The 24,902-nt window shown below is 44.4% G+C and overlaps 3 protein-coding genes across 4 annotated transcripts; 1 reads left to right on the plus strand and 2 right to left on the minus strand.

The window, feature by feature from the left end:
- Window positions 1-1,136: 1,136 nt before the first annotated feature.
- On the minus strand, window positions 1,137-20,766 carry selp (selectin P). Its single transcript, XM_079740050.1, has 30 exons — window positions 20,682-20,766; window positions 20,487-20,559; window positions 19,982-20,389; window positions 19,706-19,810; window positions 19,418-19,606; window positions 19,110-19,301; window positions 18,753-18,941; window positions 18,443-18,637; window positions 18,116-18,313; window positions 17,811-18,011; window positions 17,510-17,689; window positions 17,270-17,402; window positions 17,124-17,173; window positions 11,395-11,495; window positions 11,240-11,309; window positions 10,764-11,147; window positions 10,445-10,552; window positions 9,882-10,067; window positions 9,404-9,592; window positions 8,559-8,744; window positions 8,155-8,340; window positions 7,538-7,723; window positions 6,593-6,778; window positions 5,392-5,577; window positions 4,404-4,589; window positions 3,678-3,863; window positions 3,133-3,321; window positions 2,568-2,765; window positions 2,064-2,186; window positions 1,137-1,977 (listed from the first exon to the last, which is right to left on the minus strand). Exons 1-30 carry the CDS (start codon window positions 20,682-20,684, stop codon window positions 1,916-1,918), a joined length of 5,028 nt encoding a protein of 1,675 aa, XP_079596176.1. The 5' UTR covers window positions 20,685-20,766; the 3' UTR covers window positions 1,137-1,915.
- LOC307078215 (L-selectin) lies at window positions 11,923-14,923 on the minus strand. 2 transcript variants are annotated; one of them, XM_079739922.1, is made up of 8 exons: window positions 14,892-14,923; window positions 14,612-14,692; window positions 14,062-14,457; window positions 13,830-13,934; window positions 12,769-12,948; window positions 12,443-12,529; window positions 12,325-12,346; window positions 11,923-12,083 (listed from the first exon to the last, which is right to left on the minus strand). In XM_079739922.1, exons 2-8 carry the CDS (start codon window positions 14,637-14,639, stop codon window positions 12,038-12,040), a joined length of 864 nt encoding a protein of 287 aa, XP_079596048.1. In that variant the 5' UTR covers window positions 14,640-14,692; window positions 14,892-14,923; the 3' UTR covers window positions 11,923-12,037. The 2 variants fall into 2 exon arrangements, with proteins under 2 accessions (XP_079596048.1, XP_079596049.1); XM_079739923.1 differs by having other exon boundaries at window positions 14,612-14,720; window positions 14,892-14,916.
- Window positions 20,767-22,612: 1,846 nt separating the features above from the next.
- Window positions 22,613-23,340, plus strand: LOC307078219 (14 kDa phosphohistidine phosphatase; the record flags this gene model as incomplete). Its single annotated transcript, XM_079739927.1, has 3 exons — window positions 22,613-22,754; window positions 22,960-23,084; window positions 23,228-23,340. 3 exons carry the CDS (start codon window positions 22,613-22,615, stop codon window positions 23,318-23,320), a joined length of 360 nt encoding a protein of 119 aa, XP_079596053.1. The 3' UTR covers window positions 23,321-23,340.
- Window positions 23,341-24,902: the final 1,562 nt, after the last annotated feature.

The following is a 24,902-nucleotide window of genomic DNA, read 5'->3' on the forward strand; positions in this document are numbered from 1 at the left end:
CACACACACACAGACACACACACACACACACACCTGCACACATGCACACAAACACACAAATATATGAAAGAGCGAGAGAGTTAAAGAGAGAGTATCATCACGTTCATCATTTCTCTGCACAAACATTTGCACGTTTCTGTGTACAAGGGAGAGCACAATGAATGAATGTCTATTTTTCCTTCCAGTCGTCAGAAGAAAAGCGAGTAGAAAGTATGAGGGCAGGACGCCAAGAGACTCACCTGCAGGCCTTTCTCCTTCCTGTGTGCTAGCCCGGGCACAGTAGGCAGTTGGCAGGCGTGCGCTCATGTCCACAGCGTCCGATTGGACAAGGGTGGGGGTGAGGGGGAGGGGGGGGGGGGGGGGGTAATCAAAAGTATGATCATCAGCCACAGTGGGCAGCAATAACCTCATTATTATTCAGACGGTAGCCAAACAGTTCCCTGTCAACAGTTTGGTTATTTATTGCATCCCCCATGCCAACCGCGGGCCACAAACCCTCTGTCTTTTAACCACTATAATTGGCTTCATGCTGTTTCAGCGCCGAGGCAGATGCACACACTTTGCTCAGGTTTCTCCTGCGGCCTATCTGGTGCGTGGAGAGAGGTCCGGTGTGGGTCGTATTCTCAGGTGCGCTGCCTGGCACAGACACACAGGGTTACGATTTATATCTGCGCGTTGATGCAATTAGAAAAGAATTTCGATGTCAGACTAACACAATATGACAAGATGAACAATGAAATCCACCCCATGGTGCAGGTCCCTCATATGTACTTGCTGTTTGAGAGTAGTGTATTTCTCCTCCTAGTGCCAGACCAAAGACAAAAGACACAAAATGACACTGAGGTCGTAATAGTTTTTCATCATTGTAGCGACAGGGGCACTGGGCCCAGCTAAGATGACACTTTGTGTCGTTTTGGCAGCCAAGTGACCTCACAGTCATGGGGGCTGTTAAGGGGAGAGAAATATGGGACACTTGGCAGCATGAGGATGACATCATGCCACATCACACCTCACACATGCCAGTGAGAAAGAGCCAGTAATATATGCATTGCTAATGCAGTGTATGGTGATGGGACGGAGTGGCTGGAGGTGAAGAACAGCTTAATGACAAAGGGAGTGCTGTGTGTGGTAGACACTTTATTGATCGTGTACAATCTAAACACAGAAAAAGCTCAACAGAATAGAAAATATAACTAAATGAATGGCACAAAGGCCTTTTTTTCAAATGTAAGAAACATTGGAGAGACCACACACCTAGATACATTTAACTGTTTAGGTATTTTAGTTTGTGAGAGGAAAAATCGATTTTGCCAACACAGTACTCCACACCAATTCCATTACCAACAACCCAGTCATTATTCACGAATCGCAATTGCAGTCTCGGTATCATAACAACTCTTAAGCGGAAAAAACATGGGGGACATCCTAAAGAACTATGAAAGAGGTCATGGAGATGGCATGTAAACGGACTGTTCATATAACAGCGTGAGTTGGATCCCTCTATTTGGCAAGTCCATCACATTCACTATTTCCTCCAGGGCTTTTGTTTGGTTGACTGGTCGGCCTGCCTATTAGTTGGCTATCGTGTTTTCCACATGACCATCCGCATACCACAACTAGGCTGTCCTTTGACTATTTACTATATCGGTTTAATAGGTTTAAGGAAGTAAAATCCAATCTTAACATACCCCACACCACTGGATAATCTACCAAAAGAAATGGAGAACCGGAAATAATCTGCAAAAATATCAGGCTATCGTTTGTATCAAGCTTGGAATATTTTCCCTGTACACTTTATTCAAAAGGCCCTTAGTCTGATACAAAAAACACTATTGGACAAACGAGAACAGTGTTCCTCATAATAACGCCACACATCGACCTGATTATTTGTGTCGTTTTCCGAACAGAAGAAGATTCAAGATGTAAAATCAATATTTTCTCTCTCTTCCCAGAATGAATTGTCTCCATCCATTAAACCTGTAGGATGAAACCAACAGCAGTGTTACTCTCAAACTCAATTAAAACACACTCGTTATGTGTTCCTCATCAGACAGGCCTTTCACCTTTCTTCTTGAAGCGCTTGGCGACCAGCAGGCTGACACCGACCGCGGAGAGCAGCACCGCGAGGGAGGCAGCCACCGCTCCAGAGTACATCAGGACGGCAGACCACATGGGCGTACCCACCTCTGGAACACAGTCATCAAACCTTCAAGCACCTCAAAACCCAAAAGGGATGACACGTTGCTATCGTGGGGCCTGAACGCAAACTATATCAGTGAATAGTATGGATGGTGCTGTGGTGTGAAGGTTCCCTGACTCCAAGGTGAAAGGTCCTGAGTTGGATCCCTGGAACCCCTAAGCCCTACCTGCCCTAGAGCTCTGTGCCTTTTGGATGCAAGCCTCTAGCCTCGTGAGACCATCCACACGTTGAAGTTGAAGCATAATGCCAACTAGCGAGATCAGGATGGCCTCATAAGGCTAGCAAGCGTCAGCTAAATCGGCAAATAGTAACATACGGTACTGCAATAATCAAAAGTTAAGTTTCATATCAAATAGGGGTCTTTTACCAGCACACGTTGGTAAAGCACCGCTCCAGCGCCCGGAGGAGGAGCAGAGCAGCTCCTCAGTGCCATTCAGGGAGTAGCCCCCCGCACAGGAGAAGCGACAACGGGAGCCGAAACTGAAGTGTCCCCGGGGGTGGGAGCAGTTGAGGGAGAGGGGCGAGGCGGTGAGGCCAGCTAGCCAGCTAGCCTTACACTGGACCACTGGTGTGTGAGAGAGGTACAGGATATAACACACACATCAACACTGCATGGTAATACACTTAGATCTTAGTATGATTTAGGATTTCTCGCCATTCTCACTTATTAAATTGGTATTAGTTTAAAAGTGGAACACAAAAACTGCAAAAACACCTATGGTCTGCCCAGTGTTTCATAGCTGTTGGTTTTTTTATCTGTGTTGGCTGTTTTTGAGTGATGGTAAACTTCGGCCAACCACTTCAGTGGTTTGCACTCTTTGTTTCGTTGTCTGCACATTTTCATGTTTCCCTTTCTGAAGTTCCTGTCAGATTTAATATATTTCGTTCTGTTACGAATGGCCAATAAAGTTGAGGTCCACCTTAGACCTTACCCTTGCACGTTGGCATCTCGCCGCTCCAGTCGCCGGATGCGTTGCAGTTTATACTGGGTGTTCCGCTGAGCCGGAAGCCCTCGCTGCACCCAAGGTCACAGTGGGAGCCGTAGCTGAAGGACGAGTGAGGATGGCTGCAGGTCATCCAGCCGTGGTGCGGTACGTCCACCAGCAGGGGGCAGGAGCGAGCTGTAAATCACAGTGGAACACTATAATGGTCATCGTTTAGAGAAAAACGAATGCACACACACACACACACACACACACACACACACACACACACACACACACACACACACACACACACGTTAACGTAGAAAGTCCTTAGAAAGTGGCAGTTCAGGGCTTATCGTAGACACAGAACACAAAGTATAATATGCAAGTGTAAATAGCAAAGTCAGTTCCAACTTACTTTCTGAGTTCAGTTTGCGGTCCCTATACAAGTATAAACATATGGTAAAGTATAGTTCATAGAACCTGCACAGTAGAAGCCTACAGAGCATTTAGGCCTATATGTGTATTTTCTAGGTGTTATCGTGTCTTACCCAGGCACCGAGGGACCTCCTGGCTCCAGGACCCCAGAGAGGAGCACTCTGTGTGGGCCGTCCCATTGGGCAGGAAGCCTTCATCACAGGTGAGAGCGCAGCGAGAGGAGAAGCTAAACTCTCCATGGGGTTCGGAGCAGGACAGGAGGCCGTAAGGGGGGGCCGACAAGACTGTGCACTGCATGGCTGGAGACACACAGAGGTGGAACACCACTAGGGTTAAAATCTGAACCTGGAGAGGTGCACTCACTGGTTCCTATGTGGAAGAGCTGAACCTAGAGAAGAATACTTCCTGGTTCGATTGCTTTACTTCCTGGTTCTTATGTTTAACATCTGAACCTGGACAAGTATACTTTCTTGTTCCGGTTCAAGTATAATTCCTGATGGGAATATGCTTCCTGGTTTATATTTCAGTATACCTCCTAGTTCCTATGCAGATATACTTCCTGGTTCGTAGTTAAGTAAGCTTCCTAGTTCCAGTGTAGACATACTTCCAGGTTTGTAGTCAAGTATACTTTCTGATGGCTAATCATTTCTACTTTCTGGCTACTATTAAAATACTCTTCCTGGTTCCTATGTAATGATATTATTAGTTGCAATTCAAACATCCTACTAGTTTCTATACTAATTTCTGGTGGGTGTAGTTCCTATGGTACCTTTACAATCATCCTCCTAGTTGATTGTGTGTTTCTAGGTGTGTAGTTTTTAGACGTTATCGTGTCTTACCCAGGCACCGAGGGACCTCCTGGCTCCAGGACCCCAGAGAGGAGCACTCTGTGTGGGCCGTCCCATTGGGCAGGAAGCCTTCATCACAGGTGAGATCGCAGCGAGAGGAGAAGCTAAACTCTCCATGGGGTTCGGAGCAGGACAGGAGGCCGTAAGGGGGGGCCGACAAGACTGTGCACTGCACGGCTAGAGAGACACACAGAGGTGGAACACCACTAGGGTTAAAATCTGAACCTGGAGAGGTGCACTCACTAGTTCCTATGTGGAAGAGCTGAACCAAGAGAATAATACTTCCTGGTTCCTATGTGGAAGAGCTGAACCTAGAGAATAATACTTCCTGGTTCCTATGTTATAATATCTGAACCTGGAGAGGTGCACTTCCTGGTTCCTATGTGGAAGAGCTGAACCAAGAGAATAATACTTCCTGGTTCCTATGTGGAAGAGCTGAACCTAGAGAATAATACTTCCTGGTTCCTATGTTATAATATCTGAACCTGGAGAGGTGTACTCCCTGGTTCCTATGTGGAAGAGCTGAACCTAGAGAAGAATACTTCCTGGTTCGATTGCTTTACTTCCTGGTTCTTATGTTTAACATCTGAACCTGGACAAGTATACTTTCTTGTTCCGGTTCAAGTATACTTCCTGATGGGAATATCCTTCCTGGTTTATATTTCAGTACACCTCCTAGTTCCTATGCAGATATACTTCCTGGTTCGTAGTCAAGTAAGCTTCCTAGTTCCAGTGTAGACATACTTCCAGGTTCGTAGTCAAGTATACTTTCTGATGGCTAATCATTTCTACTTTCTAGCTACTATTAAAATACTCTTCCTGGTTCCTATGTAACGATATTATTAGTTGCAATTCATACATCCTACTAGTTCCTATTCTAGTTTCTGGTGGGTGTAGTTCCTATGGTACCTTTACAAACATCCTCCTAGTTGATTGTGTGTTTCTAGGTGTATAGTTTTTAAGCGTTATCGTGTCTTACCCAGGCACCGAGGGACCTCCTGGCTCCAGGACCCCAGAGAGGTGCACTCTGTGTGGGCCGTCCCATTGGGCAGGAAGCCTTCATCACAGGTGAGAGCGCAGCGAGAGGAGAAGCTAAACTCTCCATGGGGGTCGGAGCAGGACAGGAGGCCGTAAGGGGGGGCCGACAAGACTGTGCACTGCACGGCTGGAGAGACACAGAGGTGGAACACCACTAGGGTTAAAATCTGAACCTGGAGAGGTGCACTCACTGGTTCCTATGTGGAAGAGCTGAACCTAGAGAATAATACTTCCTGGTTCCTATGTGGAAGAGCTGAACCTAGAGAATAATACTTCCTGGTTCCTATGTGGAAGAGCTGAACCTAGAGAATAATACTTCCTGGTTCCTATGTTATAATATCTGAACCTGGAGAGGTGCACTTCCTGGTTCCTATGTGGAAGAGCTGAACCAAGAGAATAATACTTCCTGGTTCCTATGTGGAAGAGCTGAACCTAGAGAATAATACTTCCTGGTTCCTATGTTGAAGAGCTTAACCTAGAGAATAATACTTCCTGGTTCCTATGTTATAATATCTGAACCTGGAGAGGTGCACTTCCTGGTTCCTATGTGGAAGAGCTGAACCAAGAGAATAATACTTCCTGGTTCCTATGTGGAAGAGCTGAACCTAGAGAATAATACTTCCTGGTTCCTATGTTATAATATCTGAACCTGGAGAGGTGTACTCCCTGGTTCCTATGTGGAAGAGCTGAACCTAGAGAAGAATACTTCCTGGTTCGATTGCTTTACTTCCTGGTTCTTATGTTTAACATCTGAACCTGGACAAGTATACTTTCTTGTTCCGGTTCAAGTATACTTCCTGATGGAATATGCTTCCTGGTTTATATTTTGGTATACCTCCTAGTTCCTATGCAGATATACTTCCTGGTTCGTAGTCAAGTAAGCTTCCTAGTTCCAGTGTAGACATACTTCCAGGTTTGTAGTCAAGTATACTTTCTGATGGCTAATCATTTCTACTTTCTGGTTACTATTAAAATACTCTTCCTGGTTCCTATGTTATGATATTATTAGTTGCAATTCAAACATCCAACTAGTTCCTATTCTAGTTTCTGGTGGGTGTAGTTCCTATGGTACCTTTACAATCATCCTCCTAGTTGATTGTGTGTTTCTAGGTGTGTAATTTTTAGGCGTTATCGTGTCTTACCCAGGCACCGAGGGACCTCCTGGCTCCAGGACCCCAGAGAGGAGCACTCTGTGTGGGCCGTCCCATTGGGCAGGAAGCCTTCATCACAGGTGAGATCGCAGCGAGAGGAGAAGCTAAACTCTCCATGGGGGTCGGAGCAGGACAGGAGGCCGTGAGGGGGGGCCGACAAGACTGTGCACTGCACGGCTGGAGAGACACACAGAGGTGGAACACCACTAGGGTTAAAATCTGAACCTGGAGAGGTGCACTCACTGGTTCCTATGTGGAAGAGCTGAACCTAGAGAAGAATACTTCCTGGTTCCTATGTGGAAGAGCTGAACCTAGAGAATAATACTTCCTGGTTCCTATGTTATAATATCTGAACCTGGAGAGGTGCACTTCCTGGTTCCTATGTGGAAGAGCTGAACCTAGAGAATAATACTTCCTGGTTCCTATGTTATAATATCTGAACCTGGAGAGGTGTACTCCCTGGTTCCTATGTGGAAGAGCTGAACCTAGAGAAGAATACTTCCTGGTTCGATTGCTTTACTTCCTGGTTCTTATGTTTAACATCTGAACCTGGACAAGTATACTTTCTTGTTCCGGTTCAAGTATACTTTCTGATGGGAATATCCTTCCTGGTTTATATTTCAGTATACCTCCTAGTTCCTATGCAGATATACTTCCTGGTTCGTAGTCAAGTAAGCTTCCTAGTTCCAGTGTAGACATACTTCCAGGTTTGTAGTCAAGTATACTTTCTGATGGCTAATCATTTCTACTTTCTAGCTACTATTAAAATACTCTTCCTGGTTCCTATGTAATGATATTATTAGTTGCAATTCAAACATCCTACTAGTTTCTATACTAGTTTCTGGTGGGTGTAGTTCCTATGGTAACTTTACAATCATCCTCCTAGTTGATTGTGTGTTTCTAGGTGTGTAGTTTCTAGGTGTTATCGTGTCTTACCCAGGCACCGAGGGACCTCCTGGCTCCAGGACCCCAGAGAGGAGCACTCTGTGTGGGCCGTCCCATTGGGCAGGAAGCCTTCATCACAGGTGAGAGCGCAGCGAGAGGAGAAGCTAAACTCTCCATGGGGGTGGGAGCAGGACAGGAGGCCGTAAGGGGGGGGCGACAAGACTGTGCACTGCACGGCTGGAGAGACACACAGAGGTGGAACATGAATCTGGTCTGTATGTGTATGTGTGTGTGTGTGTGTGTGTGTGTGTGTGTGTGTGTGTGTGTGTGTGTGTGTGTGTGTGTGTGTGTGTGCACGTGCATGTGGGGAGTAAGCAAACCATTCACCAGTGCTTCTCCTACATGCATCCAGCAAAGGATTATTTTTAATATATATCATTAATATATATTATAAGATTTGGCCGTCCAGTAAATTCCTGGCTCAAATTAAAACTGACAAGTGTACTTCCTGGTTCCCATGCAATAATTGATCCTATAGTTTGAGTATAGAGTAGATCCTAGTGTAGTTCCTGGTCAACATGCACCATTCATTAGAATGACAAGAGTGAGTTAAGCACAAAAGTGTGTTGGTAGTGTGCCCCAAGAGGGGAAGTCATCTTCCATCATACCCTGACAGTCAGGAAGTTGGCGACTCCAGCGGCCCTGTGCCAAACATTGAGTGGTGTTGCTGCCGATCAGATTAAATCCCTCTCCACAGTGCAGTGTGCACGTAGAACCATAGTTGAAGACACCGATAGGATCCTGGCAGCCCAAGACAGCATGAGGGGGGACATTCAGACGGCTGCACCGCACAGCTGAAGAAGGTCAAGAAGATTTAAGGCCGATCATTAAAAAATATTATTTTGAAAAAGGAAATTCAGATCATTTGTTTGGATTCATAGAAATATGTGGCATTATCCAGAAATAGTTTTTTTTCAATACTCTTCCTCAAGCTTTTCCAATATATTTCAATTTTATTCCAGTTTATTTATTTTTTTGCACTGGATTTCCAGACCACAATAACAGATCGTACCTATACAAGTGGGTGTGGGTTGGCTCCACTCTCCAGAGGCTGGGCAGACCAGTGTGTGGCTGCCGGCCAGAGTGTAGCCTTCCAAACAGGTGAGGCTACACGAAGAGCCAAAGGAGAACGGAGCCAGGCTGTCAACACAGGTCATGTTGCCCATAACAGGAGGGGAAATGGGAGCGCACGCAATCACTGTGGAGGATCACATACGTCCAAGGGTCACACACAAATTCAGGGGGAGGCTGGAATGCATTCCTTATTCTTTGTGTTTTTATGTATGATTTCAATGGAAGCTGATAGCTAGTGCACCGTATCGCGGTTTCATATAAACAACAATAATGATGTTGACTTGATTTATAGTCGAGGGAAATGGCAAGGGCTTATTCACAGTGAATTACATTCATTCATCATGCGTTTGTTTGCCAAATATTCAGAACTTTTGGGACTAGTGTTGTCAAGGCAGCAGGCTGTGTTTCTATGTTGTAAACCGATGGCCTGAATTAGCGGATGTTAGACCAGCATCCTGAATCTTCAAAGGGGTTTGTGTGACTAGAAAAGGTTTGTTCGCGTGCAGGTCATGGCTGATGTTGTGCACGGTCAATCGTGCATTGAGGGGTCATGTCTGGCAAGTAACTCTGCATGAGAGGTTGTGTCTGTCGGAAGAGTTGTGGTATCTGCACCACAGAGATTATAGGTCTAATTGGCATCTTATGTTAATATTGGAAAAGCAAAAGACAACAAATACATTTTATCAACCGAGTTACAACTAATCTACAATGTGGAACTATGACGTACGATGATGTCGATTATTACATCTAACAATAAAAAATTAACAAAGAGGGTACCTTTACCTGAACACGTCGGGACCTCGGCGGTCCATCGACCCGCATGGTCGCATATCGTCACGCTCTGGCCACTGAGCTCGAAACCCTCCTCACAACTGAATGCACAAGTGGAGTTGAAGCTGTCATCGGCAATCGGATGGCGGCAGGTCCTGAGCAGTCTGTCAGACGTTTGTTTCAGAGCCGCGCACCGTTCCACTATCGGGGGGAAGAAAAGCTTATGTTAAAAATCAACTTTGATTGTTTTTTTCATTTTTCTAAAAATTTTTACAAGACAGAAGATACAACAAAAACCGGTGCACACCCATAGACGTCTGCTATAATATCTTCAACATTGAGATCCCTCAATTCTAAAAATTACAAAACAATGACATCTCATACATACAACTGTTCGTTTGTCTCTTCCCCAATTGTTCTCTTGCAGTTAGTTCCACTTTGAAAATGTTATGGTCGAGTGGAGGCCGTCTCCTGACCGGTAACCCCTTACCTTGGCACCGGGGGGCCGGGTGGTCCCAGCGTCCGGACGCCTGACACTGCAGCCATTCCGGGCCCTCCACGTGGTACCCGAGTTCACAGTGGAACCGGCAGGACGAATTGAAGCGTGAAGGTCCGTAGGAGTCGTTACACTGGAGACGGCCGTGCTGGGGAACCGAGAGGGCATCGCACCTGACCGCTGGTCGGGTGGAGAGACGGACAGAAGCACGGAAAGGGCATGAAATGTATATTTTCAGCTGAGGATTCATCATAGTAGATGATACTTATTGAACCGTGGGTCGGAGACAAAAGCTATTTTTGTGTGCCAATTTGTATGGCACATATCTTGGAATATACATAAAGCTGACTTTGACTTTAACTTTAATGTTGATATTTCAAATATGATTCAGACTGTATGAAATTGGGACTGAAGGGGTAGGAGGGTCTGATGGGGAGGGGGTTCAGCTTCCAAACCAAACCCTGGTGTCCACAGTTTTCCTTTAGGCACGAGCAAGAGGCTTGACCTGCGCCTTAATGACATGCTCATTTCAGGATCACAACTGTGCATCTACTCACCCTCTTCACAGCGAGGGCTTAGGAAGCCAGGGTGACATTGGCAGGTAAAGTTTCCTATGGTCTCTACACAGTCGGCATGGTTACCACAGGATCCCTCTGAACACGAGGCTGTAACCACCGAGAGGTAGAAGTCAAACTGCGCAGACCGTCCAGTACATGTGTACTCTATGACGAATTACATAGCAGAATATCATGGAATGTGAGCTAATGACGGACATCATAACATACTTTAAACTTTCTCAGTATTTTATGTTTAATTTAACTGCTTTTGAAGGACAGATATTTTTCTAAGTATAATATATACATGAGAACAATCTACCTGTATAGCAGAGGGTTCCTTTCTTCTTATTGCACCGCTCGTCGTTCCACTTTGCCGTGTCCTTTTCCCTCTTGATGTACATCTCCACACAGTCCTCCAACGGGTGGTTTGGCTCCCCAACCGCCCAGTTCTGAGCCTCTGGCGTCAGGCTCCTTTTGGTGCCCACCCAGGTCCAGACCCCCGCCACCTTGCGGATGCCGATCCAGTAGTAGCTGGGGTTGAAGGGCAGCATCTGGTTGAGGTAGACGATCTCCCCCTGGTTCTGGATGGCCACCATGTCCGTGTAATGCTGCTGGCACCAGGTTCGGGCCGAGATCCAGGTACGAGGTGGGTTGTTGTTGTGGTGGTACATCCACGCGTTGGCCCCTCCTGTGGTGCTCAGATCTGGGGGTCAGATATATGGAAAGGCGTGTTTGCTTCATGTGGACACGAGCTAGACTGTGTTTGGCGGTAGTGTGATAGTCGCGCAAACTTACCCTGAATGAGTACAGTCATTGTGGCTACTATCAGCAGGGTGTAGGGACCTGGGTTCAGACGCGTTGGCTCCTGAAACATTCGGTCAAGAAAAGACAATGCATGCAACCCTGCAGGTAATATAGTTTGCGTTTTACATTGAAATGTGGTTACTTACCATTTTTTTAACAGGCGAGAGTGCTTGTGTTTGATAGACACAGTTTGTTGGGCTACTGCTGAGCCAACACTGCTTTGTAATATCTTTCAGACCAGGACTTCCTTTGAGGTTTACATCACTCTTACACCCAAGGTCTACCACCAACCCCCCCCCGATGTGCACATATGCAGACAGAAGCACACACACACACACACACACACACGCACACATAAAAACAAGCATGCACACATATACACACTAGCAAGCACACACACACACACACACACACATGCACGTGTCCACCCACACACACACACACACACGCACGTGTCCAAGCACACACACACGCACAGACATGTCCACATCCAAGCACACACACACACACACACACGCACACGCACACACACACACACACACACACACACACACACACACACACACACACACACACACACACACACCACATTGCTCACACACTTAGACACACATATTTTGCAATGAACCATCTGAAAACTTCTGTATTTATTTAATGAAATACATCTCCAGAAAAGTCATTCAGATTAACATAGTTTTATATCTCATTTTCCTAAACAATATGAGTTAAGGATAAACACAGTGATACATGCTGCCCCATGCTATGTTTGAAGAATAATTTCTTCCTCCTTCAGCTATGAGGCTCATTGCCTGAACCTATGTCTTCTTCATGTTCCCTGTGAATAAGACACATACAGGTACATGTTACAGCGGCAGTGAAGAAGAGGCATAGTGCAGGTTTAAATGAAAAATTGAACTACAAACGTTCTATTCTTTGTTATCCTATTGCTAAATTAATACAAAGGTAATGAACTGTAAAGAAATCTTTCCCAGAGGGATGGCAACATATCAAGCGATGTTCAGGGTGGTGTAAGGGTGTAAGGGTGGGGCCGCAAAACTTGACATTTCAACACTGACCTTTGTTGGGAAAGTTTCTTATCTGGTGAAAAGAAGAACAACATTTGACTTAGTCTTTGTTGCGAAAACATTGCATGGAATTTGGAGTTTGGTAATACTGAAGCCCAATGATACCTACTTTTTCTGCGCTTCATAACCAAAAAAAAGATGCAACTCATCATGAAGGCCCCGCAACCAGCCAGAGCCATTAAGGCATGTTTATAGTCTGCAAAACAGAATATATTTCTATTGAGAATCAGAACCAACTCTTTTTTTAATGTATTTCTGAAACGTACCTAGTTGGGTAGCTAAATCATAACTTAAAGTCAAAACACTCACAGAATGTAGATTAAAATGCAACTTCCCAATCATTACAAACTCACAACACAACAAATTACAATTATGGTTATTCAGTCACCTATTCGGCTGTCATGATGACATAAATGTTAGTGGAACATCATTTACTTGTACAAATGGGCGTCGACCCATGCCAGGTCCCATCACTGCTACAGGTGACCTGGCCTGACCTCAGCTTGATGGATCCAAAGGGGCAGCCTACAGGGCAGGTAGAGTTGAAGGCGTGGATCTGGTCAGAGCAGTTTGGACCCCCATACAGGGGTCGGGAGAGAGGGGGGCAGCCTAACACTGGAGGAGGCACAAACAGTCATATTCAAGTCGAATCTGGTCAGGTTCAGTTAGATAGCAAACAAAGCTACCAACCAAAGAATTCAACAAACAATTAAATCTAAGTGCCCCATAAATAAGAGCACAATATAAACTAAGGTTAACAACAAAATGGTTGAGATATTCCGGTCTTCCAGCTGTTATAAGAAGCCATATATATAATATAAAAAAATGTCGATGTGATAAAGAGGTATGCAATCCTGAGTTGGCCTTTGTGAGGATCAGGGGATTCAAGTTTAAGAGATCAAGGGTTTCCTGTGGTTGCATGACCGGTTAATCGCGTGAAAGCACTATCTCCCTAACCCGCTGTTGATGTTGATGTTCAAGAAAGATTGGAAGGTCGGCATCAGTCTGACCCCAGGAAATCCAGGAAGCAGATGGGTTGGCGCCCAAGGTCAGCATGAAGACAATTGAAATGCATTGAAAACATGCTAACACATGCATGTTTGAGCCAAACACCATGGGGTAATTTATCTTGAGAGTACAACAAGATCTTTGCCATCGCACGGCCATTAAGACTCACACCTGACCCTAAATATTTCCTAGCAGTTAACATCTGCCAGGAAATACAGGCAGGACAGAATGTTTCGCAAGACAATCACTTCTCTGACAATACCTTACCATGTGACTAGGGTATTTTAATGTGTAAGTACAACTGTGTGTTTTTGTAAGTGATTTCTTTTTCCTGATAATTAGGTTTTCATGCCCCATTTCCCAATTTCCATGCCCCATCGATCAAATCCTTGTCATCGGCATGTCCTGAAAAGGAGCCATCAAAATACAAGAGATGCTAATAAATGGCTCATAAATTATTAAAATACTATTATTAGCTCTATTATTACCTGTCTGGCAGCTATCCCCTCCGAAGCCTGGCTCACAAAGGCAGATGATGTTATCGATGGTTTCACGACACCTCCCTCTGTCGCAGGATGTCTGATTGCACTGGGCTGCACAGGAATAGGTGGGATAGAAGATTAACTCATACAAAATGGGAGGTTTCCTCTGAATTCATGCAACAGCAAACCTTTCCTCATTTAACACTGAGTTCATCATGTGATGATGCACACATCTCACCTTGGTAACAAACGGGGTACTTCAAGTTACTGCACTTCTCGTCGTTCCACTTTCCTCTGTTTTCCTTGTGGTTGTTGACGTATATCTCCACACAGAACTCAGTGATGTGGTTGTTGTTGGGCTCATTGGTGGCCCAGGACTGATTTCCGATCCAGGTGCTGTTGTTCCCTACCCAGGTCCACGGGTCGCTCTTCTTGCTCTTCGTGATTCCTATCCAGTAATGCGGACTCTCCGTTCTGTTGGGCAGCAGAGAGACCAGATGGTCGTTCTCCTCCTGGCTTTGGATGGCCACCATGTCAGTGTATTTTTCCCGACACCACTCCCTGGCTTGGGTCCAGTTTTTGGGCTCTGTGGAGGGGTAATACCGCCAGCCATGGGCCCGGCCAGTCAGGTAGCCTGTTGATCGCATGGAAAGGCATTACAGGAAAATCCAACATTTACTGTAATGCATATTTTTTTATTTAGCTTTTGTTTTTTTATTATTCTTTAGATGTTTGGAAAATGTTCTAAATTAATTCATAAGCTGTACTTGTAAAGGGGTTGTACTGACACATGAAGAGGATCAATGTGCACTTCATAGTGCTTCACAACCGCAAGGATCTTCCAACTGGTGCAGATGGAACTCTGCTCTCTGTGCAACAAGTCATAAGCAGAAAAAACTGTGGAGAATTAACATTGAAATTCTTAGAGTTTGGTTAGAAACTGATATAAGGGATCATATACATGTGTAATAAAAAATGACAAACCAACATACACATATTTCCTTTTTAAATCTTAAACCTTAAATGTTTATAAAAAATATCTAAAACCTTTTTTGAATTATATCTTACCTTATTCTGAATGCTTGTATGTAGCACTGCACTTCCAGATGTGGTGTATGGGGGTCAGGCATTTATATTTATACAAATCCCCGGAAACATTCAGGACAACATTGCCGAAGAATAGCTGGATGTGTGACATGTTTCGGAGCCTCCGGTCTGCTGCTCAGCAAGGTCACTCAGCAAGCCCTTTCAATCTTGTCACACTGGATGTGTGACAAGATTGAAAGGGCTTGCTGAGTGACCTTGCTGAGCAGTCAACTACATCACTCATTGACTTGGTATAAATAGAGAAAATTCCAGAAAACTGACCCATAGTATTTCAGGTAAATCAGATTTTGCAAGATGATAATAAGCATGCAAAGTCTGCATTTATGTATATGTATAATATATACACGTAATACAACATGATGATCTCACAAGAAGCTTCTGCCGGCCCTGAAAACGGTTTTGCCGTTGCTTCAAAATGTGTCACGTTTAACTACTCATGCAGATAATGTCGATAATCACACCAACCCTGGGGTGGAAAGAACCCGATCTGAGCTACCAATGATGTGTTCAAATGAGGACGCTATGTATCGGTGTAATGGCATGATAGTGGGCTTTAACCCATTTTTCAATGTAGTTATTTAGAGTTTACATATCACCCAATCCAACTTGAATATTAAAGCTTTATTGATTCCCTAATTGGCAGAGGTATTGATTACATTAACAAATTATTTACTGTAGAGTGTATTGGCTTCCTGGTATGTCCAACCATAACTAATGACCCAAAGGTCCCTTGCTCATGAGAGAAAAACTGAAGACACCAGAGTTATTCTTAACTGCGGTTCAGAGATAAGAGACTCTATATATGGCGATACAAACAATGGCCATGTAAAAAAAAATGGAATATGGTGTAATATTCACTACTGCTGATGCTGCACCTTTTAGATGTTATGTATCACATTGAATGTGCCTTGACCTCTGGAAACAGGGTGACAGATTTACACAGGACATGGATCAGTATGGAAATAATCTCAGACCCGGCAGTCTTACGGTGTTACAGCAGAACCTATGGGTAGAGACGGCACAGAGCCAAAACCTGCCTGCTACTTAACAGAGATAATATACCAAAGAAAACTCATTTGCCCGAGTGGACGAAGCCTCAATACCTGTATTTCTACAGTGGCCAAATAAAAAGGCTGCTTTAAGATTTTACAGACCATTATTCACAGCTTATTACTAGTGTTCACTGTTTATAGCCAATTACACGCCAATTACACGCTTCCCTGCCTCAAGTTAAATGATTGGTCGAAACAAATATAAAGCGAGAAAAAGTGAAAGGCAACGTTCCACTAGATGTGAGCTAGTTTGCCATCGGACTGTGGATATTATTCTAAAGTCTGATTTGTGAGACTAGGGTGAAAATAACCCTGAATTTACGCATTTCCTACAGAAAAGTTGACTCATCAACCCATATCTATGTCCTGCCAGGCCCATACAAATGTTGTTTTTGTCTGAATGGACCAGCCACTCTGCATGTGGGTCTGGTGTTACTGTGTGTGAGGTCATTTTTAGTACGTTAAAAAAAGAAAGCAGTGTTTGTTATACCCTGACAAATTCAAATTATGAGAAATGAAGGGGTATTCAGAAGAAAATAGATTGCAGATTATTTAAAATAGTTTATTTGATTTTGTAGTTTCACTTAATTTGACCACAACAAAATACAATAGAAAAGGTTTTAGACAAACTGATAATTATTGTTATTATTGTAAAAGCATTAGTCAGCTATAAAGAAGTTTCAAATATACAGAACATACATTAAATTATTTTCACATTTCGGACATGGAAATAAAGAAAATATCTCATATCTCATGGTAGAATACACAAAAACTATACATAATGTCAGGCCATGCTGGACATTTGCAGAACAATATGTTCAAAATACATCTCCCTTTGGGAGAAAGATGCGTGGATAACACTGCAGAAAACGTGTCTCATCAAACACAACAACCGCACATACCAACACTGACACCCCAGTCAGCATCACAATGACGCTGAGAAACCATTCCTTCATGCTTAACACAAAATAGGAATTATCAATCGTTTAACCAAATGCAAATAAATATTGAATAAGCTTGATGAAGAAAAGGGAGTCTTTGGGGACGAACAGTCTGTCTCCGTTGTGAACTGATAAGCCATTTTGTATTGGCTGACGATGTCTCCATAGGACTCCATGGACCACCGAAGTCTAGATGAGGCTCTCAACGCTGTTTTTGTAATGCTGCGGGGGGTCTTCTGCGTCTGAATTGCTGCGAGGTAAAAGCACAAAGTTTAAAAAATCAATCCAATAAAATAACCTTTTGTTTATCTAATTTCAACGTACCGGTGATTTTAAAGTGAACTACCTGGCCAGAGAGAATTTCCTGCCCTTCAGTTTCCTGAGTCGTTTCAATAGAGTGACCGCCAGAGTGAGACCGACCACCGACGCGCCGCCCCCTACGGCTAACCCAATCGCAGTGGGACACAGCAGGGGCTCAGCTGTTGAGAAGACAATTCTACGTTATTGACTTTTACTCAAATTCACCTTTTAACCTTTTTCCACCAATCCCAAAAATGTGTGGCATTTTTTCGTTAATGCCCCATACCTTGGCAGACGGGTGTCTCCGCAGTCCAGTTGCCATGGAGACCACAGGTGACGAACTGGTGTCCGTGTAAGGTGTAGCCCTGGTTACAGGCGAAGGAACACTCAGAGGCGTGTGTCCGGTCCGGTTGTGTGCAGTTCAGAGTGCCGTTGTCTGGAGCATCCAGCACGGGGCATGTGATCTCTGTAGCATGAGACAGAAAGAGTTTTTTGTAATTTGTGAGAACAAAAGCTTGTTTTGAAGTTTTTTCAAATAAATCGGACCAAAACAAAAAGAATCTGTGTCCATTCATTGGCATCAGTACCTGTGCAGGTAGGCGGTGGGGAGCTCCACTGGCCTGACTGTGTGCACTTGGTGGTGAGCGCCCCCTCTTGGTCATAGCCGGCATTACAAGCGAAGCTGCAGACGGAGCCTTGCGGGTAGGAGGAGGGCAGGGCAGAAGAGAGGGACCGCTGACAGTTGACTTGACCCCACTCTGGAGCCACGGGTGGAGAGCATTGCAGCGCTGAAAGTAGTAACGACGGCAGAATGTCATTATAAAGCCCTTCCACATCATCCTATAAAAATATTTTTTTGTATAGTTTGTTTCTACAGTTCCACCTCACTTACGTTCACAGAGAGGAGGTGGTTGTGACCAGGTCCCTTTGTTTGTGCATTCCATGGTGTTCTGGGATAGGTCGCTAAGCCGGAACCCTTCTTCACACGAGAACTCGCAAATTGTGCCGTACGGGAAACTGCCATGCGTGGAGCACCGGGCGATGTAGTGCTGTCCGGCAGTGTGTACCTCGACTGGATCACAGGTAACCACTAAAAACCAAGAAACAAACAAGGAATTTACAAGGGATAATTAAGATCCGGCTGCTCTGTGCACAGTTCAAGTGGTTAAAAAAATAATACATGATAGATATGCATGCACTTTTCGGTTGTTTTGTTCACCTTTGCAGGTGGGTGCGCTTGCGTTCCATGTCCCATCCTCAGTGCACTGAATCACAGGCCGGAGCTGGAGCTGGAGCTCAGAGCCTACGTCACAGCTGAAGCTGCAGGTGGAGCCCGGCTGCAGTTGGTCCAGTGGGTCGCTGCACTGGGTGAGCGTGTGCTGCGAATCAGCCTCTGGTACCGCACAGGTGATGCCTGTTGAAACGCAAAAAACGGGAAGGTTACATCAAAGGTACGCACCGCTTCTAAATGAACACAGTCAAACTGCACGATGGTTGATAAGATAAATGCCTGATAGGTATGTGCTCACGTTCACAGCTGGGCACCGCTTCGCTCCACGCCGCCGCCGCCGTGCACCTGGTGGTGTGCGCGCCCCGCATGCGGTAGCCCCGTGTGCACGTGAAGCTGCAGCTGCTGCCATAGCCGAACCCATCCTCCGTGTCCCCTTCACACCGGACGGCCATGTTGTCCGTCCCCGAGAGAGCAGGGCACTGGACAGCTGCGGATCATGAAAGGGTGATCATATCAGTATGCTTCCTCCGAATCTGGCCTTTCTAATGCCATTGTATTGCAATTCCAGTGAACAGACAGTAACAAACAATATTGTAAAGCTGTTTACAATACAAACAGTATTGTTAACAGAAGTGAAAAGGAAATGGGTCCGTACCAGCACACACTGGCACCGAGTCATTCCAACGACCGGAGGCTCCGCAGAGCAGGCTGTCAGACTGGGAAGGGAGCATGGTGTAACCCTCCTCACAGGAAAACACACAGGAAGACCGGTAAGAGGAATTTCCGAGTGGGTTTTCACATTCCATGGCGCCGTGTCTCGGTCGGGACAGCTCTTCACACCGAACCACTGTGAAACCACACACAAGGGCGTTAACAAACAACGATTTGATGGGGAAAATGTATGTTGTTTTCGCGAGTGTGGAGCAATGTATGCTGTTTTCGCGGTGCGCAGCACTGACTCACGTTCACATGTGGGGGATTCCGACCAGGAGCCGGCTGCGGTGCATCTCATCGGATCAGGATGGCTGAGCTCGTATCCTTCCTGGCAGGAGAAGGTGGCCAGGGAGCCGTATGCATAGCTGCCGTGCGCGTGAGACCAGCTGACCCTTGCTTTGGCTGGAGCCACCACCTCGTCCGGATCGCACTGCACGACTAAAATAAAACCAGACATGATTAGACTTGACGTTCTCTGAGTGTAAGCCTGAGTGAACGGTGGTTAAAAAATGCCCACCGGAGGTGTCGTTGTCTTACCTTGCTCACACGTGTCTCCGTAGAAGCCCTCGAAGCACTGGCACGTGTGGCTGTTGATGGTCTCCACACACTCCCCGTGGAGGCAGGAGTCATTCTGACAGGCAGCTGGTGGTGGAAGAGCAAGGGGCAACATGTTCAAATGTTGAACGGGCACAGAATCTTCCAGCAAACTTTGAGTGAATGGATAAATTTAACAAAGCCAACCCCATCCATTGCAAATAAGGTCTCCTCCTTCGAAACAAACTAAAGGTCATAGGTTGAACGAGCGTGGCTCACCTGCGTAGCACAGGGCCGTCTTCAACTTGTCACACCGCTCGTCGTTCCACCTTCCCGCCTGTATATCCCGCTTGATGTACATCTCCACGCAGTCCTCGCTCGTGCCCCCCGTCTTGCTGTCCTTGGCGTTGTTGGGTTCCCCCATCGCCCAGTTAGTGGCTTCGTCTGTGAGGCTCTTGTTGGTGCCGACCCAGGTCCACACGTTGTCCACCTTGCGGATCCCTATCCAGTAGTACGTTGGCATCCTGGGCAGCATGCTGTTGAGGTGTGCAATCTCCCCCTGGTTCTGGATGGCCACCATGTCCGTGTAGCGCTCCCGGCACCAGTCTCTGGCAGATCCCCAGTCCATGGTGGTGCTGGAGTAGAAGTACGACCAGCCGGACACCCCCCCCATCCACATGCACAACACTGGGGTAAAGACAGAGGAATGGTCCTGGTTAGAGTCATGACAATAAACACATCACACAGTAAAGTATAGACATGCTCCACGCAATATTCTGCTTACTTAGATGAAGATAGATGATCCATGAGGTTATGAGTTTAGATCCACCTGCTTGGTTTGAGGCAAAGGAAGACTTCTGCAAATGAAAAAGAAATGTGGTCACGTTACAAGTACAAAGAAAGGAGAATATCGATAAACAACAAAATCCCCCATAACCATTTGTTGTGTTAGGAAAAGTTAAACCGGTTTCGCACTCACCATTTTCTATTTGTGAAAGATAACTTGCTGTTGGCTTGTATGAAATAAATATAAGAACAGCTTGTCTAACGCTCTAGACTCTCAGAGAAGATTATTGTGCCTGCTCAACTCTTGTGACTATTTATATACACGATCCGGGTCAGCTGTTCTGGGAATCTACCAGGATGGACGTTACTTCGCTGGAAATTCCCCCATCCTAACTTTCTTTCTCAGTCCCCCCCCACCACCTTTCTTCTCATAAGGCTTAAAATACAGACCCTAACATATCATTAGGAATATGATAACTATTATTGTTTATTATTACCAGCATTAAGACTACAAGACTACTCCAATCAGTACTACTACTTAATAATAACTATAATAGTAATTATAAAATAAATAATACACAAGTATGTTTCACTGACAGCCGACATGTTTCAAGAGATACTTTAGAGCAGTGTCTTGCAAAGGATCCGAGAATGTTTGAAACAGGTAAGAGATGATGATACACTGCACAGCTCAGACCTTAAGATACATATAATTAAGCCTCTGTGTTTCTCTGGGATGTTGATCACAACCGTCCCCCAGTGTGTTCAGCCCTCTTCCCAAAACAGACTGTGACTCATTAGATGGTCCCTGACATGTGTCTGTAGCAAAAGAGAAAGTGAGATGGTGTTTTAATTATAGCAGCAGCCCTTTATGTGTCTGAGGCATAACGTTTAATTCTATTTAGACATACACGGATTACATCACTTTCAGTAGCTACACAATCACATCTTTTATTAATCTCTTGAAAGTACTGTTCGTTCACCCGTTTTTATTCGATTGAGGGATAACGTTGGAAACAGGTGAAAGAACCCTGTGTTTCTGTTGTGATCAGGGTCAAGATCAATTTCAACAGTGATAGGAATTATTATGTAGTTAAATTGTGCTTGCTTATAACCAGATGACAAGGCAATGAAAACAGAATGTAAACAAGAAAGTTAACTAAAGATAATGGGAGAATTAATAAGTCCTGTTCATGTCTCCAGTTTGTTCTTCAACTTGGGAAAATGCGCTCATAAATGTTGTGCTGGGGAAATGCCAAATGTGTCAGTTTAGCCTCTCTTATAACAAATATGTCAATTTAGTGCGGACATTTGGAGAAATAAAGGCTAGGGACCTCTTGCATTCTGCAAACAAGGAAAACTAAAATTATATCTGCTGGTGTTATGTATGTTCTCAGTACAAGAATAAATAAATGTAAGTATTTGCTTATTCCTAAAATAAGATCAAACAAAGCCCGGCATTTTATTAGGAGTTCAGGGAAATGGGAAAGTGTGACCGGTAAAGTGTCACTGTCAAGGGACAGTAATTGAGGCGCCTGCCCTTGTCTCCTTCTAGTCATATCCTTCCTGTCTGACTTGTACTAACCCGGAGACTGATGACATGTTTGCCATTTTAAATCATGGGTCAACTATGCCTATAATATTGCCAAGCGAGTGTGAAATGATAAACTAACAACATCCAAACCTAAAGTAACGCTTAAATGAGCAATCAACTATTATAAGCTTTATACCAAAAGGGTGACCAGACGTCGCCGTTTTCCGGGGACAGTCCCCATTTCTGATAATGTCCCCGTGTTTTAAGAATGATTAAAAGTACATATGAATACGTTTTTAAATGGCAACGGTTCTACTTTGCTCATTAATGATTATTTTTTGAGAGAGTTGGTAGCCTAATTAGTCTCGAGATATCTATCGCCTTTACACCATAAGCATGCTTGGCCGATTATAAACAATAGACTATCAATACAAGCATATCGTTCATTTCCCCATTGGAAACCGATGGCACTTGTCCACTGTCTGTCTCTTTAAGAAGTCCCGCAGGTCCATTTACGGCGGTCCTCATCGGTATCCGTCGAGTCACAGGAGCCGCACTTGCCAATCGCAGAGAAAGCAGTCGCACTGGCAATGGCTGAAGCTTTGGCAAAAATACCCAATGTAGAGATAGATCCAGAAGGAACTTTTAAATATATATTAGTAAGAGTAAATGTAAAAGATGGAGACGTAAATAAAAATATAATTAGAGGCACAAAAAGTGCTGAATATCACAGTAAGTTGAAGTTCACTGTTGCAGGCATGCTACGTTGATCGCAGAAACTCGGCCAAACGACAGATTTATGCTCACTGAACGTCTTAACTTTGACCACATTTTATGTCTAAACCGGATAGACAATGTAGGCACTTCGATTTTGTACCCGCCAGTGTCTTGTTGGCCTGTATATACCTTTCTAACGTTACCTCGGTGTTGATTTCAGATCACATATTTGAGAAGGTCAGTCCAGCGATGGAGTCCTTGGGATTGATGTGTCAATGTCTCGGTGGAGGGAAGATAGAGAACAACAGCACAGACAGAAAACTCAGAGTTTTTGGAGAATCAACTGTAAGTCATGGCTGGAGTAAGAGGGAAACACGACCGATTCAATGATTAAATAATTGCGTGTGCACACGGGCTCACAGTTAAAGTGGGCGTGGTTTCGGTTCATAATTGCAATCCTCTTTATATTTATTTTTACCCCTCTTTAGGCTTTTGGAAAAGCCGATCATTCTGTGTCCGTAGAGCTGCTGAAGAGTGTCTACAGTGACTATGAGGTCTCCTGGTCTGATGACAAGAAATAGACGGACAAATAAATCTTGTGATATTCTTCTTGGTATACTTGATCACAGATGTGATCAAGTATACCCTAATTGTAATTGTAATTATGTTGTCAGAAAGGTTAGTATCCACTATTGCACCTTTCTGGCCTGTGGTCTACACTGTAAATTGATCAAATAAAACTCTTGGCCTTTTGGTGTATGATTTTCCTTTAAATGACGTGCAAGTATTGTCTAATTTCTCAGGAAAGATATAGACAGATCTCATTCCTTTGTGTTACGTTTAGGCAACTTGCCAACAACTGTCAAATAATCAGGATATAAGCCAAGCAGGAAATCCACACAGGAAGGATTGAGTGAGATAGTATAAAAAAACATTTCCTGTTACTTTGAGGGAAAGTTACGATTTGATTAAAAAAAAAGACCATTCATAAAAAAAATGACGAAGTTCTTTGAAAATGCTCTTACTTATTTGATTTGAGACTCTTTGTGAATGTTTCAAAAGATGGGATCAGTTCAATTGAAAACCATACTATATACTGCAATATTCACAGCAATTTGAAAGCTTGACTTTGGACTACCTTTCATAAATATTGTGTGGAATCCCTGAATTGTAACGGATTAGGTTTAATCAGATGTGCTGCAGAATAGAAAGGGAGATTTTGTGAGTGATTACTTAGATCTTGGCTAGGTGGTTGGCTACCTCAAATGTAATTATAACTCCCTCACCATTTTCTCATTAGGAAAAATAATGAGTGAATGCCTATAAAGCACTGATTAAACAGATATCACGTAAAAATAAAACAAACTTTACATCTCCTTTAGTGATGTCGCATTTCAAGTTTGAAGTTGAGTTAATGGAGATAATTCTAGAATAAAATACAAAGTGCAGTTAATGAATACTTATCATTACCTCCCTTCTTTAAAATCAAAAGCCTTGTTCATGTAGTGTTTTTGTTTTGATGCATTTGATACGTTGGAACAATGTTAGTGTAGGGTAGTTGCCTTTTCGCGACCATGGATGGCGCTGTTGTGTTGTTGTTGGTCCTCAGCGGTTTAGCGATTGTGGCCTTTTGGCCTTACAGGCCACCATTTTGTTGCAGGGATTCGCCCGCGCAAGCGCCATTTTTGTCAGTTGTTTGTTTCTCTGCCGTAAGGTTGAACGTTTGAGCTGTGAATGAGAGAAATAAACGGCGGCGTGGTCCGAGCCATAAATCAAGAAAACCATCCGTGTGTCCCTCCTTCCGCACCCCCCCCCAACACCTACACCAAACACAACGCAGAGTCCGGGTGTGGAGTGGCGTGAGCTCGCACGGCCTGGGTTACATTAGCATAACAAAAGTAAAAAAAAAATGGAACGCTGTCCACTTTACCCTTACCTTCAAAGGGACACCTTTGGAACCACATTTAAAAAAAAATACATCTTCCTTCCTTCCCCAGGAGATCAGTAGCTTGTTTCCTGCTCGGGATGTCCTTTCCATTTGCCAAGAAATAAGTGGCATTGCCAGATCCCCACCTCTGTTTGAAAGTTTTGTTTCCGCAGAAAAGATTAGATATTTTACGTTCATTCCAAATAAAATACATTTAGTGATAAGAATAACTGAGA

The sequence above is a fragment of the Pollachius pollachius genome (assembly GCF_949987615.1).
Source record: "Pollachius pollachius genome assembly, chromosome: 7".
NCBI classification, from domain to species: domain Eukaryota; kingdom Metazoa; phylum Chordata; class Actinopteri; order Gadiformes; family Gadidae; genus Pollachius; species Pollachius pollachius.